This window comes from Manis javanica, chromosome 15, assembly GCF_040802235.1.
Source record: "Manis javanica isolate MJ-LG chromosome 15, MJ_LKY, whole genome shotgun sequence".
Lineage (NCBI taxonomy): Eukaryota > Metazoa > Chordata > Mammalia > Pholidota > Manidae > Manis > Manis javanica.
Genome location: NC_133170.1, coordinates 87,437,440 through 87,461,992, shown reverse-complemented (window position 1 = coordinate 87,461,992; position 24,553 = coordinate 87,437,440). Strand labels below are relative to the sequence as shown.

Sequence of the window (24,553 nt, the reverse complement as noted above, 5' to 3'; positions counted from 1 at the left end):
CACCTAGAGAGAAAAAATATCACATACAAAGGAAAACCTATCAGGCTATCTTCAGATTTCTCAACAGAAACCTTAGAGGCCATAAGGGAGTGGCATGATATATTTAATGCAATGAAGCAGAAGGGCCTCAGACCAAGAATAGTCTACCTGGCAATGTTATCAATTAAATTTGAAGGAGGGATTAAACAATTTTCACATAAGCAAAAGCTGGGAAAATTTACCTGCCACAAACCACCTCTACAGTGCATTTTGGAGGGACTGCTATAGATACAGTCTTCCTAAGGCTAAAAAGCTGTCACCAGGGAAAATAAAACCACAGCAAAGTAAAACAATTAATCACTAAGCCAATGCAAAATCAAATCAACTACCACCAAAGTCAAACAAGGGACAGACAAAGTATACAGAATATGATACGTAATATATAGAGAAGGGAGGAGGAAGAAAAAGGAGGGGAAAAAAAGAACCTTTAGGTTGTGTTTGTTATAGTATACTGAGTTAGACTGTTAGATAGTAAGGGAATTACCCTTGAACCTTTGGTGACACGCATTCTAAAGCCTGCAACGGCAATAAGTACATACCTATTGATAATCACTCTAAATGTAAATGGTCTGAATGCACCAATCAGAAGACATAGAATCACTGAATGGATAAAAAACAACACCCGTCTATATGCTGCCTACAAGAGACTCAATTCAAACCAAAAGACATACGCAGACTGAAACTAAAGGGATGGAAAAACATATTTCATGAAATTAATAGGTAGAAAGAAGCAGGAATTGCAGTACTTCTATCAGACAAAATAGACTTCAAAATAAATAAAATAATGAGACAAACAAGGACATTACATAATGATAAAAGGGTCATTCCAACAAGAGGATATGACTATTATAAATATCTATGCACCCAACACAGGATCACCTTCATATGTGAAACAAATACCAACAGAATTAGGCAGGGAAATAGAATGCAGTGCATTCATTTTACAAGATTTCACACCACTCACTCCAAAGGAGAGAGCAAACAGACAGAAAATAAGTAAAGAGACAGAGGCACTGAACAATGTATTAGAATAGATGGACCTAATGGACATGTACAGAATACTCCATCCAAAAGCAACAGGATACACATTCTTCTGAAGTGCACATGGAACATTCTCAAGAATGGATCATACACTAGGCCACCAAAAGAGCCTCAATAAATTAAAAAAGATTGAAATTGTACCATTCAGCTGTTACAGAAAATTCTGAAAAAAAGCCTGGACTGGATCACCGACGAGAAAAACCAAGCAGCACTCGGAGGTCTTGGAGTGTTGAGGCTTTATTTCACACCGGCAGGCTCAGAGGGGAGTAATCTCCCAAAAAGTCTGAGCCCCAAACAAAGGGAAAGGGAGCAATTTATACCTTTCTGCTTCTATATCTGTAACATTTCTACATGCACAGCAAGCGAGCAGGCAAGGGGGAGGGAGTTTAGGGAGCAAACCTTGGGACCTGGTGCTTGGACGGGGAAACCAAGGGAGTGTTTTTTTGTTTGGGTTGAGGAGGGGGACGAGGCAGAGGGGAGCCACCTCATAAATTACTGTCCTTGTAGTGTTGTTTATGTTGAGGAGGGAGGGGTGCGAGACAGAGTGTAGCCACCTGCTAGGTTGCTGTCCTTGTAAATTTCACCTGTCACAGCTTCTTAGATCACAAAGGTATGAAACTCAAAATAAATAACACAAAGAAAATAAAAAAGCCTCCACAAACACATGGAGGCTTAATAACATGCTCCTGAATGATCAATGGATCAATGATCAGATAAAAACAGATCAAGAAATATATGGAGACAAATGACAATAATTCAACAACACAAAAATCTGTGGGTCGCAGCAAAGGCCATGCTAAGAGGTAAATATATTACAATACAGGCCTACCTCAGGAAAGAAGAAAAATCCCAAATGAAGAGTCTGAACTCACAATTAGAAAGAACAAATGAGGCCTGAAGTCAGTAGAATGAGGGACAGAATAAAGATTAAAGCAGAAATAACACTATGAGGGCAACATCACTCTAATACCAAATCAAGGCAAAGACACCACAAAAAAAGAACATTACAGACCAAAAGCCCTGATGAACACAGATGCAGAAATACTCAGCAAAATATTAGGAAACTGAATTCAAAAATACATCAAAAAGATCATCCATCATGAACAAGTGGGATTCATCCCAGGGATGCAAGGATGGCACAACATTCGAAATCCATCAACATCATCCACAACATCAACAAAAAGGACAAAAACCTCATGATATTCTCTATAGTTGCTGGAAAAGCATTGGACAAAATTCAACATTCATTCATGATAAAAACTCTTAACAAAATGGGTATAGAGGGCAAATACCTCAATATAATAAAGGCCACATAAGACAAACACAGCCAACATTATACTTAACAGCAAGAACCTAAAACCTTTTCCTTTACAATCAGGAACAAGACAAGGATGCACACTCTCTCCACTTTCATTCAACATAGTTCTGGAGGTTCTAGCCTTGGCAATCAGACAACACAAAGAAATACAAGGCATTATCCAGATTGGCAAGGAAGAAGTCAAACTGTCTGTTTGCAGATGACATGATATTATACATAAAAAGTCCTAAAGAATCCACTCCAAAACTACTAGATCTAATGTCTGAATTCAGCAAAGTTCCAGGATACAAAATTAATACACAGAAAATGTGTTGCATTCTATACACTAACGATGAACTAGCAGAAAAAGAAATGAGTAAAAGAATTCCATCCACAATTGCATCAAGAAGAATAAAATACCTAGGAATGAATCTAACAAAGGAAGTGAAAGACTTATACCCTGAAAAATACAAGACACTCATGAGAGAAACTAAAAAAGATACCAACAAATGGAAACACATCCCATGCTCATGGATAGGAAGAACTAATATTGTCAAAATGGAGATCCTGCCTAAAGCAATCTACAGATTCAATGCAATTCCTATCAAAATACCAACAGCATCCTTCAACAAACTAGAGCAAATAATTCTAAAGTTCATATGGAACCACAAAAAACCCTGAATAGCTAAAGCAATCCTGAGAAGGAAATATAAAGTGAGGGAATTACGCTCCCTGACTACAAGCTCTACTACAAAGCCACAGTAATCAAGACAATTTGGTACAGGCACAAGAACAGATTCATAGACCAGTGAAACAGACTGGAAAGCCCAGATATAAACCCAAGCATATATGGTCAATTAATATACGATAAAGGAGCCATGGATATACAGTGGGGAAATGACAGCCTCTTCAACAGCTGGTGTTGGCAAAACTGGACAGGTACATGCAAGAGAATGAAACTCAATTATTGTCTAACCCTATATACAAAGGTAAACTCAAAATGGATCAAAGATCTGAATGTAAGTCATGAAAAAATAAAACTCTTTAAAGAAAACAGGCAAAAATGTCCTGAATATGAACATGAGCAAATTTTTCCTGAATGCATCTCCTTGGGCAATTGAAACAAAAAAATAAAAAAGATGTGACTACATCATACTAAAAAGCTTCTGTACACCAAAGGACATTATCAGCAGAACAAGAAGGCAAACTACAGTGTGGGAGACTATTTATAAATGACTTATCTAACAAGGAGTTAACATCGAAAATATATGAAGAACTCATATGCCTCAACACACTAAAAGCAAATAACCATATTTAAAAATGGGTGGAGCATATGAATAGACACTTCTCCAAACAAGAAGTTCAAATGACCAACAGGCACATGAAAAGATGCTCCACATCGTGAATTATCAGGGAAATGCAAATTAAAATCACAATGAGATATCACTTTATGCCAGTTAGGATGCCTAATATAGAAAAGAATAAGAACAACAAATGCTGATTTTCAAATAGGCAATATAGTATTTTTTTATTAAGGTATGATAGAAAAAACAAAATGGTCACTACATTTACCCATATTATCAAGTCTCCACTGATACTCCAATGCAGTCACTGTCCATTAGTGCAGCAAGATGCCACAGATCTAGTATGTCCCTTCTCTGTGATACACTGTTCTCCCCATTATCCCCCACACCATGTGTACTAAACATAATACCCCTCAGTCCCCTTCTCCCTCCCCCCCCCACCCTTCCACACCCCTCCCATTTGGTAACCACTAGTTCATTCTTGGAGTCTCTGAGTCTGCTGCCATTTTGTTCCTTCAGTTTTGCTTCATTGTTATACTCCACAAATGAGGGAAATGATTTGGCATTTGTCTTTTTCCACCTGGCTTATTTCACTGAGCATAATTGTCCTCCAGCTCCATCCACGTTGTTTCAAATGGTAGGATTCATTTCTTTCTCATTGCTGAATAGTATTCCATTGTATATATGTACCACATCTTCTTTATTCATTCATCTACAGATGGACCCTTAGGTTGCTTCCATATATTGGCTATTGTAAAAAGTGCTGCGATGAACATAGGGGTGCATATGTCTTTTTGAATCTGAGAAGTCATATTCTTTGGGTATATTCCAAGAAGTGGGATTCTGGGTCAAATGGTATTTCTATTTTTGGTTTTTTGAGGAACCTCCATATTGCTTTCCACAATGGTTGAACTAGTTTATGTTCCCACCAGCAGTGTAGGAGGGTTCCCCTTTCTCAGCATCCTTGCCAACATTTGTGGTTCTTAGTGTTTTCAATGCTGGCCATCCTTACTGGTGTGAGGTGATATCTAATTGTGGTTTTAATTTGCATTTCTTTGATGATTAGTGATGTGGAGCATCTTCTCATGTGCCTGTTGGCCATCTGAATTTCTTCTTTGGAGAACTGTCTCCTCATATCCCCTGCCCATTCTTTAATCTGGTTATTTGCTTTTTGGGTGTTGAGGTGTGTAAGTTCTCTCTATATTTTGGATGTTAACCCCTTGTGGGATATGTCATTTACAAATATATTCTCCCATACTGTAAGGATGCCTTTTTGTTCTGTTGATGGTGTCCTTTGCCATACATAAACTTTTTAGCTTGATGTAGTCCCGTGAGTTCATTTTTGCTTTTGTTTCCCTTACTCAAGGAGATGCATTCAGGAAGAAGTTGCCCATGCTTATATTCAGGAGATTTTTGCCTATGTTGTCTTCTAAGAGTTTTATGGTTTCATGACTTACATTCAGGTCTTTGATCCATTTCAAGTTTACTTTTGTGTATGGGGTTAAACAATAATCCAGTTTCATGCTCTTGCATGTAACTGTCCAGTTTTGCCAGCACCAGATTTTGAAGAGGCTGTCATTTCCCTATTGTATGTCCATGGCTCCTTTATCATATATTAATTGACCATATATGGTTGGGTTTATCTCAGGGCTCTCGTCTGTTCCATTGATCTATGAGTCTGTTCTTGTGCCAGTACCAAATTGTCTTGATTACTGTGGCTTTGTAGTAGAGCTTCAAGTTGGGGAGCATAATTCCCCCAGCTTTATTCTTCCTTCTCAGGATTGCTTTGGCTCTTCTGGGTCTTTTGTGGCTCCATATGAATTTTAGAACAATTTTCTCTAGTTCACTGAAGAATGCTGTTGGTATTTTGATAGGAATTCCACTGAATCTGTAGATTGCTTTATTCAGGATGGCCATTTTGACAATATTAATTCTTCCTATCCATGAGCACAGGATGTGTTTCTATTTACTGGTATCTTCTTTAATTTCTCTCATGAGTGTCTTGTAGTTTTCAGGGTATAGGTCTTTCACTTCATTGGTTAGGTTCATTCGTAAGTATTTTATTCTTTTTGATCCAACTGTGAATGGAATTGTTTTCCTGACTTCTCTCTCTGCTAGTTCATTGTTAGTGTACAGGAATGCAATTTTGTAGCCTGCAATTTTTCTGAATTCAGATTTTAGATCTAGTAGTTTTGGAGTGGATTCTTTAGGGTTTTTTATGTGCAATATCATGTCATCTGCAAATAGTGAGAGTTTGACTTCTTCTTTGCCAATCTGGATGCCTTTATTTCTTTGTGTTGTTTGATTCTCATGGCTAGGACCTCCACTACTATGTTGAATAGAAGTGGGGAGAGTGGGCATCCTTGTCTTGTTCCTGATCTTAAAGGAAAAGCTTTCAGCCTCTTGCTGTTAAGCATAATGTTGGCTGTGTGTTTGTCATATATGGCCTTTATTATGTTGAGGTACTTGCCCTCTATACCCATTTTGTTGAGATTTTTTATCATGAAAGGATGTTGAATTTTGTCAAATGCTTTTTTGGCATCTTTGGAGATGATCATGAGGTCTTTGTCCTTGTTTTTGTTGATGTGGTGGATGAGGTTGATGGATTTTCGAATGTTGTACCATTCTTGCATCCCTGGAATAAATCCCACTTGATCATGATGGATGATCTTTTTGATGTATTTTTAATTTGGTTTGCTTAGATTTTGTTGAGTATTTTTGCATCTATGTTCATCAGGGATATTGTTCTGTAATGTTATTTTTTTCTGGTGTCTTTGCCTGGTTTCAGTATTAAAATGATTCTTGCCTCATAGAATGAGTTTGGAAGTATTCCTTCTCTTGGAAAACTTTAAGGGGTATGGGTATTAGGTCTACAGTGAATGTTTGATAAAATTTCATGGTGAAGCCATCTGGTCCATGGATTTTCTTCTTAGGTAGGTTTTTGATTACCAGTTCCATTTCGTTGCTTGTAGTTGGTCTGTTTAGATTTTCTGTTTCTTCCTGGGTCAGCTTTGGAAGATTGTATTTTTCTGGAAAGTTGTCCATTTCTTCTAGATAATGCAGTTTGTTAGCACATAATTTTTCACAGTATTCTCTAATAATTCTTTGTATTACTGTGTTTTTTCCTTTTTCATTTCTGATTCTATTTATGTGAGTAGACTTTTTTTTTCTTGATAAGTCTGGCTGGGGGTTTATCTATTTTGTTTATTTTCTCGAAGAACCAGCTCTTGTTTCATTGTTTCTTTCTATTGTTTTATTCCTTTCAATTTTATTTATTTCTGCTCTAGTCTTTATTATGTCCCTCCTATTGACATTGGGCCTCGTTTGTTGTTCTTTTTCTAGTCGTTAATTGTGAATTTAGACTGCTTGTATGGAATTGTTCTTCTTTTCTCATGTAGGCCTGTATTGCAATATGCTTTCCTCCTAGCATGGTGTTTGCTGCATCCCACAGAGTTTGCGGTGTTGAATTATTGTTGTCATTTGTCTCCGTATATTGCTTGATCTCTGTTTTTATCTGGTCATTGATCCATTGGTTATTTATGAGCATGTTGTGAAGCCTCTATGTGTTTGCGGGATTTTTCATTTTCTTTGTGTAATTTATTTCTAGTTTCATACTTTTGTGGTCTGAGAAACTGGTTTATACAATTTCAATCTTTTTAAATTTACCGAGGCTCTTTTTGTGACCTAGTATATGACTTATTCTTGAGAATGTTCCATGTGCACTTGAGAAGAATGTGTATTCTGTTGCTTTTGGGTGTAGAGTTCTGTAGATGTCTGTTAGGTCCATCTGTTCTAAATGTGTTGTTCTGTACGTCTGTCTCCTTACTTATTTTCTGTATGGTTTATCTGTCCTTCAGAGTGAGTGTAGTGTTGAAGTCTCCCACAATGAATGCATTGCATTTTATTTCCCCTTTTAATTTTGTTAGTATTTGTTTCACATATGTAGGTGCTCCTGTGTTGGGGGCATATATATTTATAATGGTTATGTCTTGTTGGATTGAGTCTTTTATCATTATGTAACGTTATTCTTTGTCTCTTGTGACTTTCTTTGTTTTGACGTCTATTTTGTCTGTTATAAGTACTTCAACTCCTGCTTTTTTCTCCCTATTACTTGCATGAAATATCTTTTTCCATCGCTTCACTTTTAGTCTGTGTATGTCTTTGGGTTTAAAGTGAGTCTCTTGTAGGCAGCATATAGATGGGTCTTGTTTTTTTATCCATTCAGTGACTCTGTGTCTTTGATTGGTGCATTCAGACCACTTACATTTAGGGTGATTATTGATAGGTATGTACTTATTGCCATTGCAGGCTTTAGATTCGTGGTTACCAAAGGTTCAAGGGTAACTTCCTTACTATCTTGGAGTCTAACTTCCTTAATATGCTATTACAAACACAAGATTAAGGTTCTTTTTTTTTTACTCTTTTTTCTTCCTCCTCCATTCTTTATATATTACATATCATATTCTGTACTCTTCATCTATCCCTTGATTGACTTTGGGGGTAGGTTGTTTAATTTTGCATTTGCTTAGTAATTAGCTTTTCTACTTTCTTTACTGTGGTTTTATTACCTCTGGTGACAGCTATTAAACCTTAGGAACACTGCATCTATAGCCATCCCTCCAAAATAGACTGTAGAGATGGGTTATTGGAGGTAAATTCTCTCAGCTTTTGCTTGTCTGGAAATTGTTTAATCCCTCCTTCAAATTTAAATAATCATCTGCCAGATAAACTAATATTGGTTCAAGGCCCTTCTGCTTCATGCATTAAATACATCATACCACTCCCTTCTGGAATGTAATGTGTCTGCTGAGAAGTCTGATGATAGCCTGATGGGCTTTCCTTTGTACGTGATCTTATTTATCTGTCTGGCTGCTTTTAATAATCTGTACTTATCCTTGATCTTTGCCATTTTAATTACTATATGTCTTGGTGTTGTCTTCCTTGGGTCCCTTGTGTTGGGAGATCTGTGCATCTCAATGGCCTGAGAGACTATTTCCTTCCCTAATTGGGGAAGTTTTTGGCAATTACCTCCTCAAAGACACTTTCTATCCTTTTTCTCTCATCTTCTTCTGGTACCCCTATAATGTGAATATTGTTCCATTTGGATTGGTCACACGGTTCTCTCAATATTCTTTCATTGTTAGAGATCCTTTTTTCTGTCTGTGCTTCAGCTTCTTTGTATGCTCTTCTCTAATTTCTATTTCATTTATCTTCTCCACCGTATCTAATCTGCTTATAATACCTTCCATTGAGCTCTTCAATGATTGGATCTCCAACCTGAATTCATTCATGAGTTCTTGAATATCTTTCTGTACCTCCATGAGCATGTTAATGATTTTTATTTCGAACTCCCTTTCAGGAAGATTCATGAGGTCGATGTAATTTGAATCTTTCTCAGAATCCTGAATATTCTTATAATAGCATCTAGAAGGGTGAATCCTGTTCAGAAGATTTGCAGTTTCCTAAGCCCAGATCCATGAGGGGCATCACTACCTATGGCAGCTGTACCTTTATGAAATGTGCTTCTCCTATATGAATACTGAAAATCCAAATCACTTTTGAAAATATGGGCTGCATCCATTGGATGTGTAAGCAGCCTGCAAACTTTCATATTATTTTACACCTCCATCAGAACTCTTAGGTGACCAGGTGCATTGTGAGGAAGAAGTAAAATTTGGAAGGAATCCTTTTTTGAGCAGTGGCTCTCAACAATGGATTTCAAATATTCAGTAAACTGTGTTACAGAGAGGTACAGTTATCCAGGCTTTGAGTTTCCATTTAGGGAGCACAGGCAGCAAATTTTAGTCTAATTTCCAGGACCCTAGGGTTTTCAGAATGGCAAATGAGCATGGGCTTGAACGTAAAGTCACCAGCTGCATTAGCCCCTCACAAGAGAGCCAGCCTGTCCTCTGAAGGTTTGCAAACGGACTGCCTTCCGATCTCCAGCTATCAGTCCTAGATGACATCTTCCAATGCAAGGCTGCCTTGTCTACACTACAAGCCTGTTGTTTAGTGTACCCCCTCCCCCTGTCAGTGATCTCAGCTGGAACTTGTCGGAAAAGATCTTGTGCCGCTTCACCGTCAGCACTGCTCCTTTCCCTGCACTTTTATGTTACAGAGGTGGTTCCTCTCCTTAAACTGCATCAGGCAACCTCTGCCAGCTTCAGCCCTTTCTTCTGCAGCTTCCTCACATCTCTCAGCTCTGTAGGATTGGAGAGACTGAGGGTCTCGCTCTGGGTCAGGCTTTCGTCTTAGGGAATGTTGTGGCTGGTTTGGTCTCCTGTCCAGACCAGCGAAACTTTCCCCATATCGTCCATAGGCTGTTTCATCTTATCAAATGGGGGCTCAGTGGAGGAACACTGCTGCCCTCACGAACATTTTCTGTGTGTTCATACCTAGAGAACTGGGCTCAGTCTTCAGTGAAAAGGGCTCGTTCTCAGCCCATCTTGCCCTCTGACATGCCCTCCTCCCTCAGCTGAACTTCTCTATCTTTTCATATAACAGGAGAGACAGGTGACCTTTCACTGGAACACATAGAGGCCACTGTCGGGTAACCCGTTGGCCTTATTTGTACATTGCTGTGTGTGAGGGGACAGGGAGGCCTGAACAGAGGGAGAGGGACGGGACCACCAGTGAGCACAGCCCTCGGGACGCCCCCTGATAGACTCTCGTGGGTGCAGTGAGGGGGCACCCAAAGCACTACAGTGGCAACATCAAAGATCACCGGTCACCTAACAAATAGGAGAACAATGAAAAGTGTGAAATAACGTGAGAATTGCCAAATGTGTCCCAGAGGCATGAGTGAGCCGGTGCTGTAGGGAAAGTGGTGCCGATGGACTTGCTCAGTGCAGAGCGGCCACACACCTTCAATTTCTAAGAGACACAGAATCTGTAAAGCATCATAAAATGAATTCTGCCCCTGCATTGTTGCATTTTAAGAATCTCTGTGCACATGTTACTTCTCGGGATTTTGAGGATGTTTCTGTAACGTCCCTCATGCCCCTTCATGTGAGGCATCAGCCCAGAGGCTGTCAGAGAGGCTCACCAAACGTTAGCAGATGGAGTCCTGCAGCACGTGCACAGGATCATATACTCTAGCCACGTGGAGTTCATGCCCAAGAGGGGACAGAGCCTTAATGTCCTGAAGCCAGACAGAGTTGTCTTGCCAGTGGGTTCCAGCCTTGGGCAAGTTCGCTATGGATTTAGTGTGACCAACAAAATGACAGTAGAACGTTCAGAGGGCAAAAGGGTTTATTACTGGCATGTTCTCCCACGGTAGGTAGTGCGTCTCTGCCTCCACCCAGAGCCCTGGGCCAGGTTCTCTATGTAGCACAATAATCGCTTACTGCCTACGGGTGGGAAGCAGTAGCCTAGCAACAGGCCAATAACATCATCAAGTGGTTTAAGTTCAGTGAGGATCCCGGCCATAGGAGCCCCGGCTTCCCCACAGAGTAAATGGGGAAATTCATATCTCATCTTAATTGATGCAGAACAAATAAATGATCAATTTTCCCTCCTGTTTGTGACACATTCTCAGTACATGAGGAATGGAAGAAACTTCCTCACTGTAACAGAGGGCATGGTTGGATGGTAACGTGCTCTTCGGTAAGATCAGGGACGAGCATTCACGTCCAGCCTTCCCCACCCTCACTCAGCATTATGCTACAATATCCAGCTGGTCTGTCAAGGCAAACAAGGAAAAAGAGGCATAAGTGTTGAGAAAAAAAGTTAAACTTTCTATATTCTCAGAATACATTGTTCCGTACCTGGAAAATATCCTAAGGGATCTACCATAAAACTGCTTGTATTAAAGGAATTTAGAACTTCACAAGACATCAAAATCAGGTTTTAAAGATCGCTTGTATTTCTGTAACCTGGCAACATATAATGAGAAGGGGAAATAAATGTGACTTACACTGTGGAGAACATAAAATATTTAAACTTCTGAAAGTAAATATATGAAAATAACATTGTGACTTTTGAGTAGACAAAGATGCAACAGATGGGATATAAAAGACTGTTAATTATTGGTATAAAAAGTGTATATAAAGAAATCAAGAACAAAATTTTTTATGCTTTTTAACTTCCTGCATAGAACGTATGGAATTTCAGTGCTTTTCCTTTCTGACCAGTTCTACACGATAAGTTTTGTTAAGTTTCTCTAAGGTAATAAGCCTAGTATTTCAAAGGTAAGGCTCCTACTGCCTTCCAGCTCACGGATTCTCTCTTCACCAGGTGGTCACTTTGTTTATTCTCTGGCTTCACTCTTAACCCCATGGCTATATTTTTCTGTTGGGAAAACGTTCTAATGACATCTTTAAGCCAGTCACTTTGTTTGAAAATTAAACAACCGTATTGAATGAACCTCCGTGGACCTGTTGCCCATCTGTAATGACACCATGTGACACCATATTGTTTAATGACTCTTCAGTGTCACCTTCCAACCGGCTCGTGTTCAGATCACACTGACTCCCAGTAAAGTGCCCCACAGGTGCTTTGCTGCACCAGGACCCAGATGGCAGCGGCTCCCGCACGTGAGGCCGACTCTGTGTCTTAGGGCTTCTTGTTCACCACAGCGCAGCCGCCTCCCGTGCTGATGGTGCGTTGAGATACTGGGAACTGTTCCAATCCTGATTTCTCACCTGAGCCCGAGCCTTGGCCCCCGACCTTGGGTGTATGAGGGGAGGAGGCAGGCCAGGCGCTGTGAGAAGCAGTCCTGGGGGGAAGCCTCTGCCCGCTCACCTCTGATCAGAAACCCCCGAGGCCTCCACAGTGTGACCTTCCATTAGCTCCCTGGACACAGGCTGCCACACCCCCAAATGGGGGAGGTTGGTCTGGGGGGTGAGCTGGCTGGCTGCGGTTGCCCTGGGGTGGGATATTGCTTCTATACCGGGTACCCCCCCACATTACCTGCCCACGGCTCCCCTGGGCTTCAGCATGAGGTTAGCAGCATGCTGTGCATCCTGCCAACGCATGTACCGGTGTCCTCTGGTCTGCGCCCTTTGGTTACGTAAGCATATGGAGCCTGAGGCTGGGAGAGGCGCTAGAGCCGTCATGAGGCCCCCTGGAGCTCTGGGCCCTGACCTGAGAGGCAGGAGCTCCCCTGGGGAGTCCCAAGGCCGTCTCTCACTCAGCGCGGTAAGAAATCCTCACTCAGCTCCCGTGGCACTGAAGCCTCTTGCCCAGGCCCCAGCGTGGAGCTGCGCCAGCAGGTAGCCTGGCTCCCTCTGCCCCTGTCAGGACCCTGGAGGTGGCCGTGCTGGTGCCCGTGACTGCTCTCCACTGCGAGTATCAGCCCTGCCTCACTCGGGACACGAGCACTCAGGCACCCTCTTACTCTCTTCCCTCCCCACAGAGCAGCCCTCCGAGGGCTTCCCTTCCCCATGGAGAGCAGGAAGGCGGCCCTGGGACCCTGGAAGGCCGGCAGAGAGGTGAGACGTACCAGATGTCCCATCTTTGCCATCACAGGACGGTCCCATCCCTTCACTTGCCTGGTGGCTGCCTCGGTACAGGGCCAAGGCAGCAGCCGTCCAGGGGATGTGACCTGCTGATCAGCCGCAGCGGAATGAGGCAGGTCCTTGGGCTGGGGAGGAGGGCAGACGTGCTGTCCATCTCAGGCTGCCCCTGGGAACCACTGCCTGCAGTTTGGAAGGTCTGGCACCCAGTCGTCGCCTGCAAAGCTGGGGGATGGATGCAGCCCCCGTGCCCGCACGTGGCCAGGCTGTGGCTCGCAGCCTCCTGGTGAGCAGGCCTGGGTTTGTGTTGCAGGCTTTTGTGACGTTTGAGGATGTGGCTGTGGATTTCACGCAGAAGGAATGGGAGCTGCTGAGCCCTGCGCAGAGGACCCTGTACAGACACGTGATGCTGGAGAACTTCAGCCACCTGGTGTCGCTGGGTGAGCGGGGGCTCCCCTCAGGGCTGTTTTGCATCCTTTGAACCTTACTCTCCCTGGGGTCCCACTGAGAAGCAGGTGCTCAGCTTCCTGCTCCCCTGGGGATGGGCGGGGGCTGTGTACCTCTGGGAGTGCTGCCAGCGCGAACACAGCCTGGAATGCATTTGTCCCAGCTCCTTCCCATCACCCCGGTCTTCCACCCCCCACCCCCCCAGTCTGGGTCCTGCAGATAGTCCTCCCAGCCTACAACCAAGAGTCATCTCCTTTTTCCCACTAAGCAGGAATTCACTGTTCTAAACCGGAACTCATCACGTGGCTGGAGCGAGGGAAAGAGCCCTGGAGGGAAGAGAGGAGACACCGGCCAGGCCCTGGTCCAGGTGAGGGGAGCCTCTGGGTGGACACTGGCCTTCGGCTCTGCAGGGCGGGGGCGGCTGCTCAGAGGCCCTGGCAGGAAGCTGTCCTCCCGCACTGTGGCTGCTGAGGCTGCCTGGCCCTGCCTCCCTCCCACACCATCATTTTGGATGAGTGAGGGGGTGTCCTGGGTGCCCAGACACCTTCCAACTGCAGGAAGCCCTCCTTCTCCACAGCAGGCTTTCCCACTGTGGCCTTGCTGACCTGGCTCTCTGAGGCAGCAGTGGGGTGTCTTTTCTTTGTTAGTGTCCTGCAGGGCCCTGTGTTTCCCGTCTTCCACCTCTTCTTCTCACCACTTGTGTCCGGGGCCACTTCTCCTTTCTTTCCCCTATTGTGCCCCAGAGGCACTGCCTTCGGGGGGCTGCTGTCTGGAGGTGGGCACCATGGGGACTGCTTGTCACGGTTCTTTCTCCTGTCACCTGGACTTGCTGTCTTGCTGCAAAGGGGGTTCCCCTTTGGGCCCCCTGTTCCCGTCTCCTGTGTGCCCAGTACTTCCTGGGCCTCCCTCCCCCAGGCCCTTTTGGTGGGATCATGGGAGATTCTGCTGAGATCTGATGACCCTTCCTTGGCTGTGGACAAGTGTGAATTTGTGGGGTGTCTTCTGGTTATGCTGAAGGTGTTGGTTTTCGGCTTCGTCTGTCCTTCCTGATCCCTAGGCCCCTCTTGGGGAGCGTGGTAGCCGACTCACGTTGAGGTGGCTGCCATTGCCATGTGCTTGGAAGTCCCCTTGTGTCCTGCTGCAGGAATCCTCGCTGAGCCTCGGCCGCGAACACATCCTGTAGATTGTTGTCGTTCCTCAGCTCATAAGTCTTTACCAGTTTGTTTGGCAGGAGTCGGTCAGTTTGTACTGTCCGTCCTGCATTTGAGAGACACATTTTAAGTCCTCTATCGTATGACATCTATTGTATTTCTCCCCAATGAGTCCATCTGTCCCTGTGTGATCATGGTCAGTTTGTTAGTGCCTCGTTCTTTGTGTACAGGCGACATGACGTGAAATAGCCCTGATCTGATGAGCTCTGTGGGCCTGTCTCCCAGCTCCACTCTCTGGGGGGCAGTCCTGCCTCCTCCCTCTCACCCTCTTCTCCCCCTGCTGGATTATTTTGAAGCAAGTCTTAGTCATCCCATCATTTCATCTGCATATCTACTAATACTTAACCCTGTTCTGATCTCGTTACTGGTTAATTAGATCTCTTCATGATATCAGTAACCATCATGGACAACAGCCCCCCTTTATGATACCATGAAGGCACTACTCCCGGAAAAACACATGGCGGTGGTGTTGGGACAGTGGGCTTGGGGTGGGTGAAGGAGTCACACAGGATGGACAACAGAGGTCTCTGTAGTGACGTTTGAGCAGAACTCAGAGGAATGAAACCAATAAGCTAAACATTTATGTGTGGGTGTATTTGATTTTCTTTCTGTCAAGTCAGGAAAGAACTTTGCTCAAGATAAAAAAGAAAGCTCAGTCAGTGTCAGCTGGAGTGAACGAGTCAGAAAGTGGGAAGAAGTGAGGTCTGAGGAGCGGAGATGGGGTATAGGGCCCTGAATTCCATGCTAATATGTAGTCCATGTGATGGGAAGTCCCTGGATTGTGTACACCAAAAATGACATCTGATGAATATATTTTTAATTGAAGTATAATGGGCATACAATATCCAATTAGTTTCAGGTGTGATTAGTTTCAGTTTCACAGTGATTCATTGTTATGCTTTGTAAAATGATCCCCAAGATAACTCATTACCATCTGTCATTTCCAAGTTATTGTAACATTATTGACTATATTGTCTTAGGTGTATAACACATCCCCATGACTTACTTATTTTATGATAATGTTTGTACCTATCCGCTTCATCTTGGTTTGCCTGCCCCTCCCCCACCCACCTTTGGTATCCATCAGTTTCCGTATCTGTTGCTCTATTTCTGGTTTTCAGATCCCACATATAAGTGATACCATGCAGTGTTTGTCTTTCTGTCTTATTTGACTTAGACTAATACACTCAGGATATATCCATGTTGTCACATAAGCAAGATTTCTTTTTTTTGCCTTTTATGTTTTGTTTATTTTGTGTAACTATTATGTACCAGACATGGTACTACATGTTTTTTGCACTGGCATCTCATTTTACATTTTCAGCCACATTGTGATGTGAATATCATTGTCTCACGTTACAAGTAAATAAACCACAGCCAAGGGACGTTAATGAGATTCTTTCTAAGTTGCCTTATCCTAGATGCACTTGTGTCTTCAGAATCAGATCTCTGAAGGTGAAATCTACATCAGGCTTTGTTCTACAATTGTACAGTGATAAATGACAAAGGAGATTAAAGCTGCTCGTGCACATTAAAGTACACAAATGTATGTGCACAAGCATATATACATCTATAAATATAATGCATATATATCTGTCCCAATCCTTTTTTTGCAATTTGAACTATACTTGGAAAACAAAAGAAACAAAACTATTGTTTGCTTAACATGTGCTACAGAAAGTAAAGCTTGAGAAGTTCTTGACTATGCTGGGCTGAGGAATCTCTGCACTTTGCTTGCATTATCTCACTGCATCTTTACAACAATTATATGAAGGATTAAGAGTATTTCTACTTCTTGGACAAGGCCCTGAGAGGTTAAGCAATACCCCTGAGGTCTCACAGGGGAAATGTGAGTGCAGCCCTGAGCTCAAAGCCTTCAGTCTTAGTGACTGCTTATAATCTCTCCTCAAATCACATGCCATATAAGGGCTGGGGCCACAGACTCTGGCATCACCAAAATTCTACTCTAAGCTAATTAGTAACATGTAGGAGATAGTGTCTTCTCCCTCCTCAGTTGGGAAACACACCTCCCCTGTAAAGCAAATTAGATTGGGTGGGGTAGTGGATGACATTTTAGTGACTGGTAGTTAAACATGGGGAAGGGATTGGGATGGGCGGGTAAAATAGGTGAAGGGGTAAGAAGTACAAAATCTCAATGATAATATAAATTAGTCATGGGGATGGAAGTACAGCACAGTGAATATAGTCAGTTCTGTAACATCTTTCTGTGTTGACAGATAATAACTGCATGCATTGGTGTATATAAATTGAATCACTAGGTCATATACTTGAAGCCAGTATTTACTGTACATCAACTATGCTTCAATAAAAATAAATAAATAATAAATCCGCTTAGCCCCGCCCAATGCCTGGGCAGTAAACTTTCAAGAAATGTACAATTCAGTTTTATCCACACTATATAGAATTATTGCAAAGCAAGAATCAGACTTTAGACCTCTGTGCTCTATCTGGAAGACAATATTTTCATTATCTTTTATGAAAACCAATCTGTTCTTAAAGGTGCCAGCACAGGGCTTCATAGAGAACCCTGAACCTGAACAAGCACCTGTGCTCATACAGTCAGGTTCAACTCCATGATGGTGTGATGTCAAGGTTCTTCCCAGGGTATAGCTCCCAGAGATGGTGGCTGAGTAGGGTCATATTCTGCTAGTTGGCTATCCAATGTCTGTTCAACTCTTCGTTCTTACTAGTGGAATTCCAGCAGTGGACTAACCAGTTTCCTTTCTCTTGGCCCTGTCCCTTGCTTGGGCAGCATTGCTCTCATGTGGAGTACTGCAAGTGTCTTTTGAATATCCCAGGCTCCAGGCAGGCCTTTAACAGTCTGTCTACTTTCCAGGTTATTCAGGTATGTCCTGGCCAGTGGGGATGCCTCCACTATGATTGGATCACACCCAGGCTCCTCCCCTGCCCTGCATGGCTGAGCTCCAAGCTGCCTATGCAGTCTCTCTCTCTACTGTTCCTACAAATAACATGAGCTGATTTGTCCTTGTCCTCCAAATCCACTCTGGACTTTTTATGTTTTTCATTAAGGTATTGAGATACACTCTTTAGAAGGTTTCACAAGAAAAACAATGTGGTTATTACATCCATCCTTATTATTGAGTGCCCCCCCCCCCATGATTTCATTCCTTTTTAAGGCTCAGTGGGATTTATAATGTAGTTGATACTCTAGTTATAGTTTAGGAAACAGACTATGGAGCAAATCCTTTTCTAGTGTGTATGTTCGTCTCTCTAAGTGAAAATATAAGCTTCCAACTAGATGGAAGAGCAGGGCCTGGGAGGGGAACCTTTATGGGAGGTGGTGGCATTTGTGTTGTGTGCTGGCCCAGGCTGCTTCACCTGTGACCATCCTGATGGGGCACTTTTCCTCTTCAGCAGAAGCAAAGCCAGGAATCCATCTCTGTCCCTGCTGCCCACTGTACTTCAGCAGTCAGCACATCCTCATCAGGCACACGATTCACGACCATTCTGCTCAGATGTCTGCAGGTGCACATGCAACAAATTACTCACAGCCAAGGAGTCTTGGCCTGGAGCACCAGGAACAAGACCAGGAAGAACTCTCTCATCAGAGTGACCAGAGTGATAGGGTAGAAGGTCAAGAGAGAGAAGAAAACTCCCAGACCTTGTTGGGGAGGGGGAGTCAGACCTCAGGGGCATCTGCCAGCCCACACCCCACACAGGCAGTAAGTCTGGGGCAAAGGAACACAGTGGTGGAAATAGATGGCAGCCAGGCCCAGAGGGGAAATCCTAAAGAAACAGGCAAAGTATTAAAAGGAAAAGAGAATTCAAGATGGGAAGCATTCAGATGTGCAGAGTGTGGGCAATGCTTTAATCAGAAGACAAAGCTGCTTGATCACAGAAAAGCACATCATGGACAGAATCTTTTAACATGCAGGGAGTGTGGACAGGACTTTACTGATAAGTCAGCACTATTCTCACACCAGAAGACTCACCCAGGAGAGATTTCATATATGTGCAGGGAGGGTGGGCTAGAATTCCTCACTAAATCAAACCTCAGAACACACAGGAGGTCACACTCAGGGGAAAAGCCTTTTGTGTGCAAGGAGTGTGGGCAAGTCTTTACCCAAAAATCATCCCTGCTCTCCCACCAGTGGAAACATTCAGGTGAGAAGCCTTTTGAGTGCAGATACTGTGGACAAAATTTTCGCTGGGGACCAAATCTCGTGAGACATGAGAAGACACACTCAGGGGAGAAGCCTTTTGTGTGCAAGGAGTGTGGGCAAGGCTTTATCCGAAAAGCATCGCTGATCTCCCACCAGTGGAAACACTCAGGGGAGAAGCCTCTGTTGTGCAGATACTGTGGACAAGGGTTTAGCTGGAAGTCAAACCTTCGGAGACATCAGAGGACACACTCAGAGGAGAAGCCTTTTGTGTGCAAGGAGTGTGGGCAAGGCTTTATCCAAAAATCATCCCTGATCTCCCACCAGTGGAAACACTCAGGGGAGAAGCCTTTTGTGTGCAGCTCTTGTGGGCGAAGTTTTAGCTGGAAGTCAGATCTGCTGAGACATCAGAAGACACACTCAGGGGAGAAGCCTTTTGTGTGCAGGTTTTGTAGGCGAAGTTTTAGATTGAAGGCACATCTCTTAAGACATCAGAAAACACACTCAGGGGACAAGTCTTTTCTGTGCAAAGAGTGTGGGCAAGGCTTTATTCAAAAACCATGCCTGAACTTCCACCAGAGGACACACTCAAAAGAGAAGCCATGTGTGTGCAAAGACTGTGGGCAAAGCTTTATCAGAAAATCAATGCTCATATCGCACCAGAGAAAACACTCAGGGGAGAAGCCTTTTTGTTCAAGGAGTGTAGGTAAGGCTTTTTCCAAAGATCAATCCTGATACCCCATGAGTTGAAACACTCAGAGGAGAAGACTGTGGTGTGCAAGGAGTATGGGCAAGGCTTTAGCTGAAAATCACCTGTGCTCTTCCACTATAGGAAACACTAGGGAAAATCGGTATGCTTGTAGTGAGCATGGGCAAAGATTTGGAAGTCAAGCATCAGGTGCAAGGAGTGTGGGTGAGTCTGTACCAATGAGTCTGACCTTATCATGTGTGAGAAAATACACTCAAGAGAAACCTATAAAATGCCAGGAGATCAGCCACTGGAGTTTCAAGTCCTACAACAGTAGGTAGGCAGTGGCACACCTAGGAGAGAAGCAGTTGTGTGGGGAATGTGCACAAGGCCTCACTGGACAGTCATCCCTCCCCTGGCCCCAGTGCACACATGGAGGAAAGAGCATGTGTGATGTGTGTGCTGCAGAGTGAGAAAGATGAGCCATAATCACACTGGGAATCAGAGGTTCCACTCAGCAGGAAAGAACTTTTGTGTGGACAGTGTGGTCAAAGCATTAGTTAGAAGTCAACAGACATAGAAAAACTAGTCACCACCTCTCACCTACTCATCCAAGATCCAGAGAAACTTTAGGAGCCCCTTGACTACAAATGTATAAATAGCAGTTACTGCAGTTTCTCTTAAGGAAAGGATCAAGTGGCAGACATATCAAGGCATGATATGTCCTTGCTCACAGATATACCATGCAATCATAGGGGGTCCAGAGGGTTCCTTCAAAGTGGCCAGTTTCCCAATCAGGAAAGTAAGTCCCAATGATCTTGAATATTGCAGATGCTGAGACTTGAGGTCCACTTTTGAGAAACATACCAGGGAAGGGGAGGTAATCACCCAAGCTCTTGGGGAAATGTAGTCTCTCTCCTTCCAACTGGGTCTCATGCCCGGCCGCTTCACATGGGCTGCTGAGCCAGTGACAGCAGCCCAGGAATCAGGGAAGTCCTGTTGCTGACACGTCCGGGAGGCTACACAGAAGTCTGGGGCGTTTCCACTGAGCACTCCTCTTGCCTGCTCCATCCCAGGTGGCCTCAGCTCCCTCCCCATCTTCTCACGCACAATCTCTAAATAAAAGTCGTTTTGTTTAGTTCTATCTCAGTGTCTCCTTTGCAGACAGCCCTGATACAAGAGGTACCCAGAACAGCCTGACAACATGGGTAGGAAAATAGGGGAATGGCTCCCTGCCTGGTTGGTAAAAGGGGAAGTTGGTGCGTGGGTACAGGTAGGCACTCAGCTCTGTTTTCCAAGTTCCCTGGGAAATGCCCTGGTGGAGGGAAAAGCTGCGACAGGTGTGATGACATGGGCACTTGAATGTAAGGAGAGAAGGACCTTAAAGACCAGGGGCAGGACTGCTCCCCACTACCCTCCATAAGCACTGCAGAAGGAAACGGGGGCTCAGAAGGCTGTACGTGTGTACCGCAGTCAGTGGCTGTGGGGGTTAACTTTGTGTGTTCCCTGTGCTGTGGAATGCCGAGACAGTAAGATTATTCTGGGCTTTTTGTGAAAGCGTTCTTAAGAGATTAGTATTTGGTCCAGTAGACTGAATAAAGATTGTCCTCACCCACGTAGATGTTGTCATCCAGTCTGTTCGTGTCCCAAATTGAGTAAAAAGGTGAATGAGGGAAATTTCTATATTTGGGAGCCAGAATATCCATCTTCTGCCCTCAGATATCTGAGCACAGATATATGACCTGGTGCTTATGTCTCCACCAGAGAACTTGGGCCTTCTGTTCTCTGGGACTCACACCATCAGCTTCCCTAGCTCTCAGGCCTTCAGACACAGCATCCAGATGGTGGACTGTGGGGCTTAGTGGGGTGCATTAGTGCATGAGCTAATTCTCATCATCTATCTTATCTGTCTATAAATCTTAATTGGTGTGCAGAAGTTACTTGGACATTTTAAAGGTAGAGGGAGGAAGCAAGGCAATACAGGAGCTCAGTAGAGACTGAGAATTAAAAATTCAGGGCTGGTCAGCAGGATGTGTTCCGGCCAGCTGTTTTTTGTAGTTAGGATTCAACTCATCCAGAAACCAGGCTACAGCTCTGCCCTAATAACGATTGCATTTCAAAAGAATGACTCTCTGAAGACAAGTACCAAATCATTTTACTACTCTGTGGACTATAACAACAAAGCAAAAACTGAAAAAACAAAACAGCATCAGACTCACAGAACCCAAAAGTGGACTAGTGGTTACCAAAGTGAAAGGTTGGGGAAGGTGGGTGGGAAGGAAGGAGTAAGGGAGTTTAGGGGTATTATAATTAGCACACATAACATAGGGGTGGGCATGGGGAAGGCAGTAGAGCACAGAGAAGACAAGTGGTGACTAAAACATCTTACTATGCTGATGGACAGTGACTGTAAAGGGGTATGTGGTGGGGACTTGATAAAAGGGGCAATGTAGTAACCACAATACTGCTCATGTGAAAACTGAGCATAAGATTGTATATCAATGATACCTAAATAAAAAAGCACAGGGTATTTTTAGGACAGTGAAACTATTCTGTTTGACCCCCTAGTGGTGCATACATGTCATTATATAAATGTCCAAACCATTATACAAGTCACAACACCGAGTCATTAATGTAAACTACAGACTTTGGGTGATGTGTCAATGTACATCCAATTGTACAAATGTACCACCATTCTGGTGGGGGATGTTGATAGTGGAGGAGGCTACGCATGTGTGTGGGCAAGTGGAATATGGTAACTCTGTACTTTCTCAAATTTTGTATGAACCCAAGAGAGCTCAAAATAATGAGAAAAAGCTAGTTGCAAAGAAAAAAAGAATGACTCTGGGTTCTTGAAAAGGACTGAATTGTGTGATACATAATCACAATTGTAACCCCTTTTCAGTAAAGGCCCTAGCAAGAAGTACAAGGGCCAATGTGGGCTCACCTGCCTGCACCAGACCTTGAACCCTTGCCCCAAGAATTCCACTTCCTGGTTTGGAGAAATAAACAATTTAGACACAAAATTCCCAGTGGCCAATTTTTAGAGGAATCACAACTCATTCATGAGCTTTACCTTCAGGAAGTTTGCACAAAATAAATGAAGATATGAGGATAAATCTCATGCTTCAAGCAGGGGAAAGCAAAAGTGAACATTTCAAAATATCCACAGGGGAGAAGTAAACATTCTGAAAAACACATGAGTGTTCTGATCCACATACAAGGTCCTATCATTGAGAACTACCTCACCAAATCCTTGTCTGACTTAGATGAAGGTGGATAGCTCCTCCCTCGTCTAGTCAAACCTTTCTCATACAAAGAGAAGGGTAAGGACAGTATGAAATTTTCTGACTCAAGGATACCTGAAAACATTTGGAAAAGCTCACGTCAACATCAACCTTAAGCACAAGTCACCAACATTCTTATCCTAAACAAAATAGACCATACCTTCTAAATGGTTATAAACAGTAAAAGTCTGCAAAAGAATAAAGGAAATTATTCTCAGAGTCACAGCACAAGTACATGGACAAACATTTAAAAAAATTAGTCCTAAGATTTAAAAACGTTTAACCTTTCCAAAACGTGCTACCACATCAATAGAGCACAGCATAACTGCAGTTAATCACAACTGAGCAACTCTACTTAAGGAGGAGTTCTTAGAGAAATAGGCAACGGGAAAGAGAAACACAAGAACACAAGAGCTATAAAAAATATTAATGCAGCATAACTGAATTACGTAAATATAAAACCTCACAGTAAAGACCTATTCCATTTCTGTTGCCTAACATGTTTAGCAGCCAAAAACATTACAACTTGGACTGTTCTTCAGAAATCACACAAGCAACAATGGGAGTGAAATATTTGAAGTATTAAAAGAAAAGAACACCTAGAATCTTGTATCCCATGACACTAAGAAGTGAAGAAAGAGCCCTTTCTCAGACAAAAATTGAGGGAACTTTTTTGCCAGTAGACCAGATTTGCAAGAAATGTTAAAAGAAATTCTTCAGAGGAAAATGTGTGTGCATGTGAAAATCATTTCTACAGAAAAAAGAGTGTAGAGGAATAAAGTAAGTAAAATCCTGTATTTTTCTTGTATTTTAAGGCACTTAAACTACCCATAAAGAAATAGAGTGTTATTTTACAGGAACTACATGAGATGTGAAAGAATAAGCAACCACTACAAGCACTGAAAATGAGTATTAACTTGCTAAAGGGAGAGTGTAATCATGTGGAAAGCTCAGTAAAAACCACAAAAGGCAGAAAAAGAAGGGAAGACAAAAAAAGTGCAGTGAATGCAAAACAGTTACCAATATGTAGATATTAGTCCAAGTATAACAATCCCTTTGAGGTAAAGAACCACATGTCTAAAAATATGTACTCTATGTATAAACACAGAGACTACAAGTAAAGGGATGGCAAGAGGTGCATCGTTGCTACAATAAATGAAAGCTGGAGTAGCTGCGTTGGTTTTAGACAAAGCAAATTTCACAAGGAAAATTATCAGAGATAAAGAGAGGCACTACATAGTAATAAAGGGATCAACTCTCCAAGGGTTACCACAACCCTTCATTTGTTTGCACCTAACAGAGACTCAAAATACATGAAGCAAAAACTGATAGGACTACAAAGAGAAATAGATATTCTTACTGTAAGCGTGGGAGACCTCAGCAGCACTCCATCAGTAATTGAAATATCCAGCAGGCAGAAAATGTATAAGGATAAAGTTCAACTGAGTAGAAAATCACTCATAATACAATTGGATCTGACATTTACAGAATATTTGATCCCACAGTGACAGAATACACATTTTCTCATGCACCTATGACACTTTTACTGAGACAGACCTCATTCTGTGCAGTAAAACCAGTACAACGTGCTTAAAAGGATAGTCATTGCTATGGGCTGAATTGTGTGTCCCCCCAACTCAAC

The 24,553-nt window shown here is 43.0% G+C and overlaps 1 protein-coding gene across 7 annotated transcripts in view; it reads left to right on the top strand.

The window, feature by feature from the left end:
• Positions 1-24,553, top strand: part of LOC108401424 (zinc finger protein 337-like) — an 80,612-nt gene that overhangs the window by 35,895 nt on the left and 20,164 nt on the right. The window contains exons 2-5 of one of the 7 annotated variants that reach the window (XM_073223118.1): positions 13,037-13,112; positions 13,450-13,576; positions 13,855-13,950; positions 17,652-18,184. In XM_073223118.1, coding sequence (XP_073079219.1) covers positions 13,065-13,112; positions 13,450-13,576; positions 13,855-13,950; positions 17,652-17,695 — 315 coding nt within the window. In that variant the 5' untranslated portion in view covers positions 13,037-13,064 and the 3' untranslated portion in view covers positions 17,696-18,184. Of the gene's footprint in view, positions 1-13,036; positions 13,113-13,449; positions 13,577-13,851; positions 13,951-14,640; positions 16,009-17,651; positions 18,185-24,553 lie in introns of those variants that run through there. The other 6 variants (XM_073223117.1, XM_073223115.1, XM_073223120.1 and 3 more) reach the window with 6 other exon arrangements.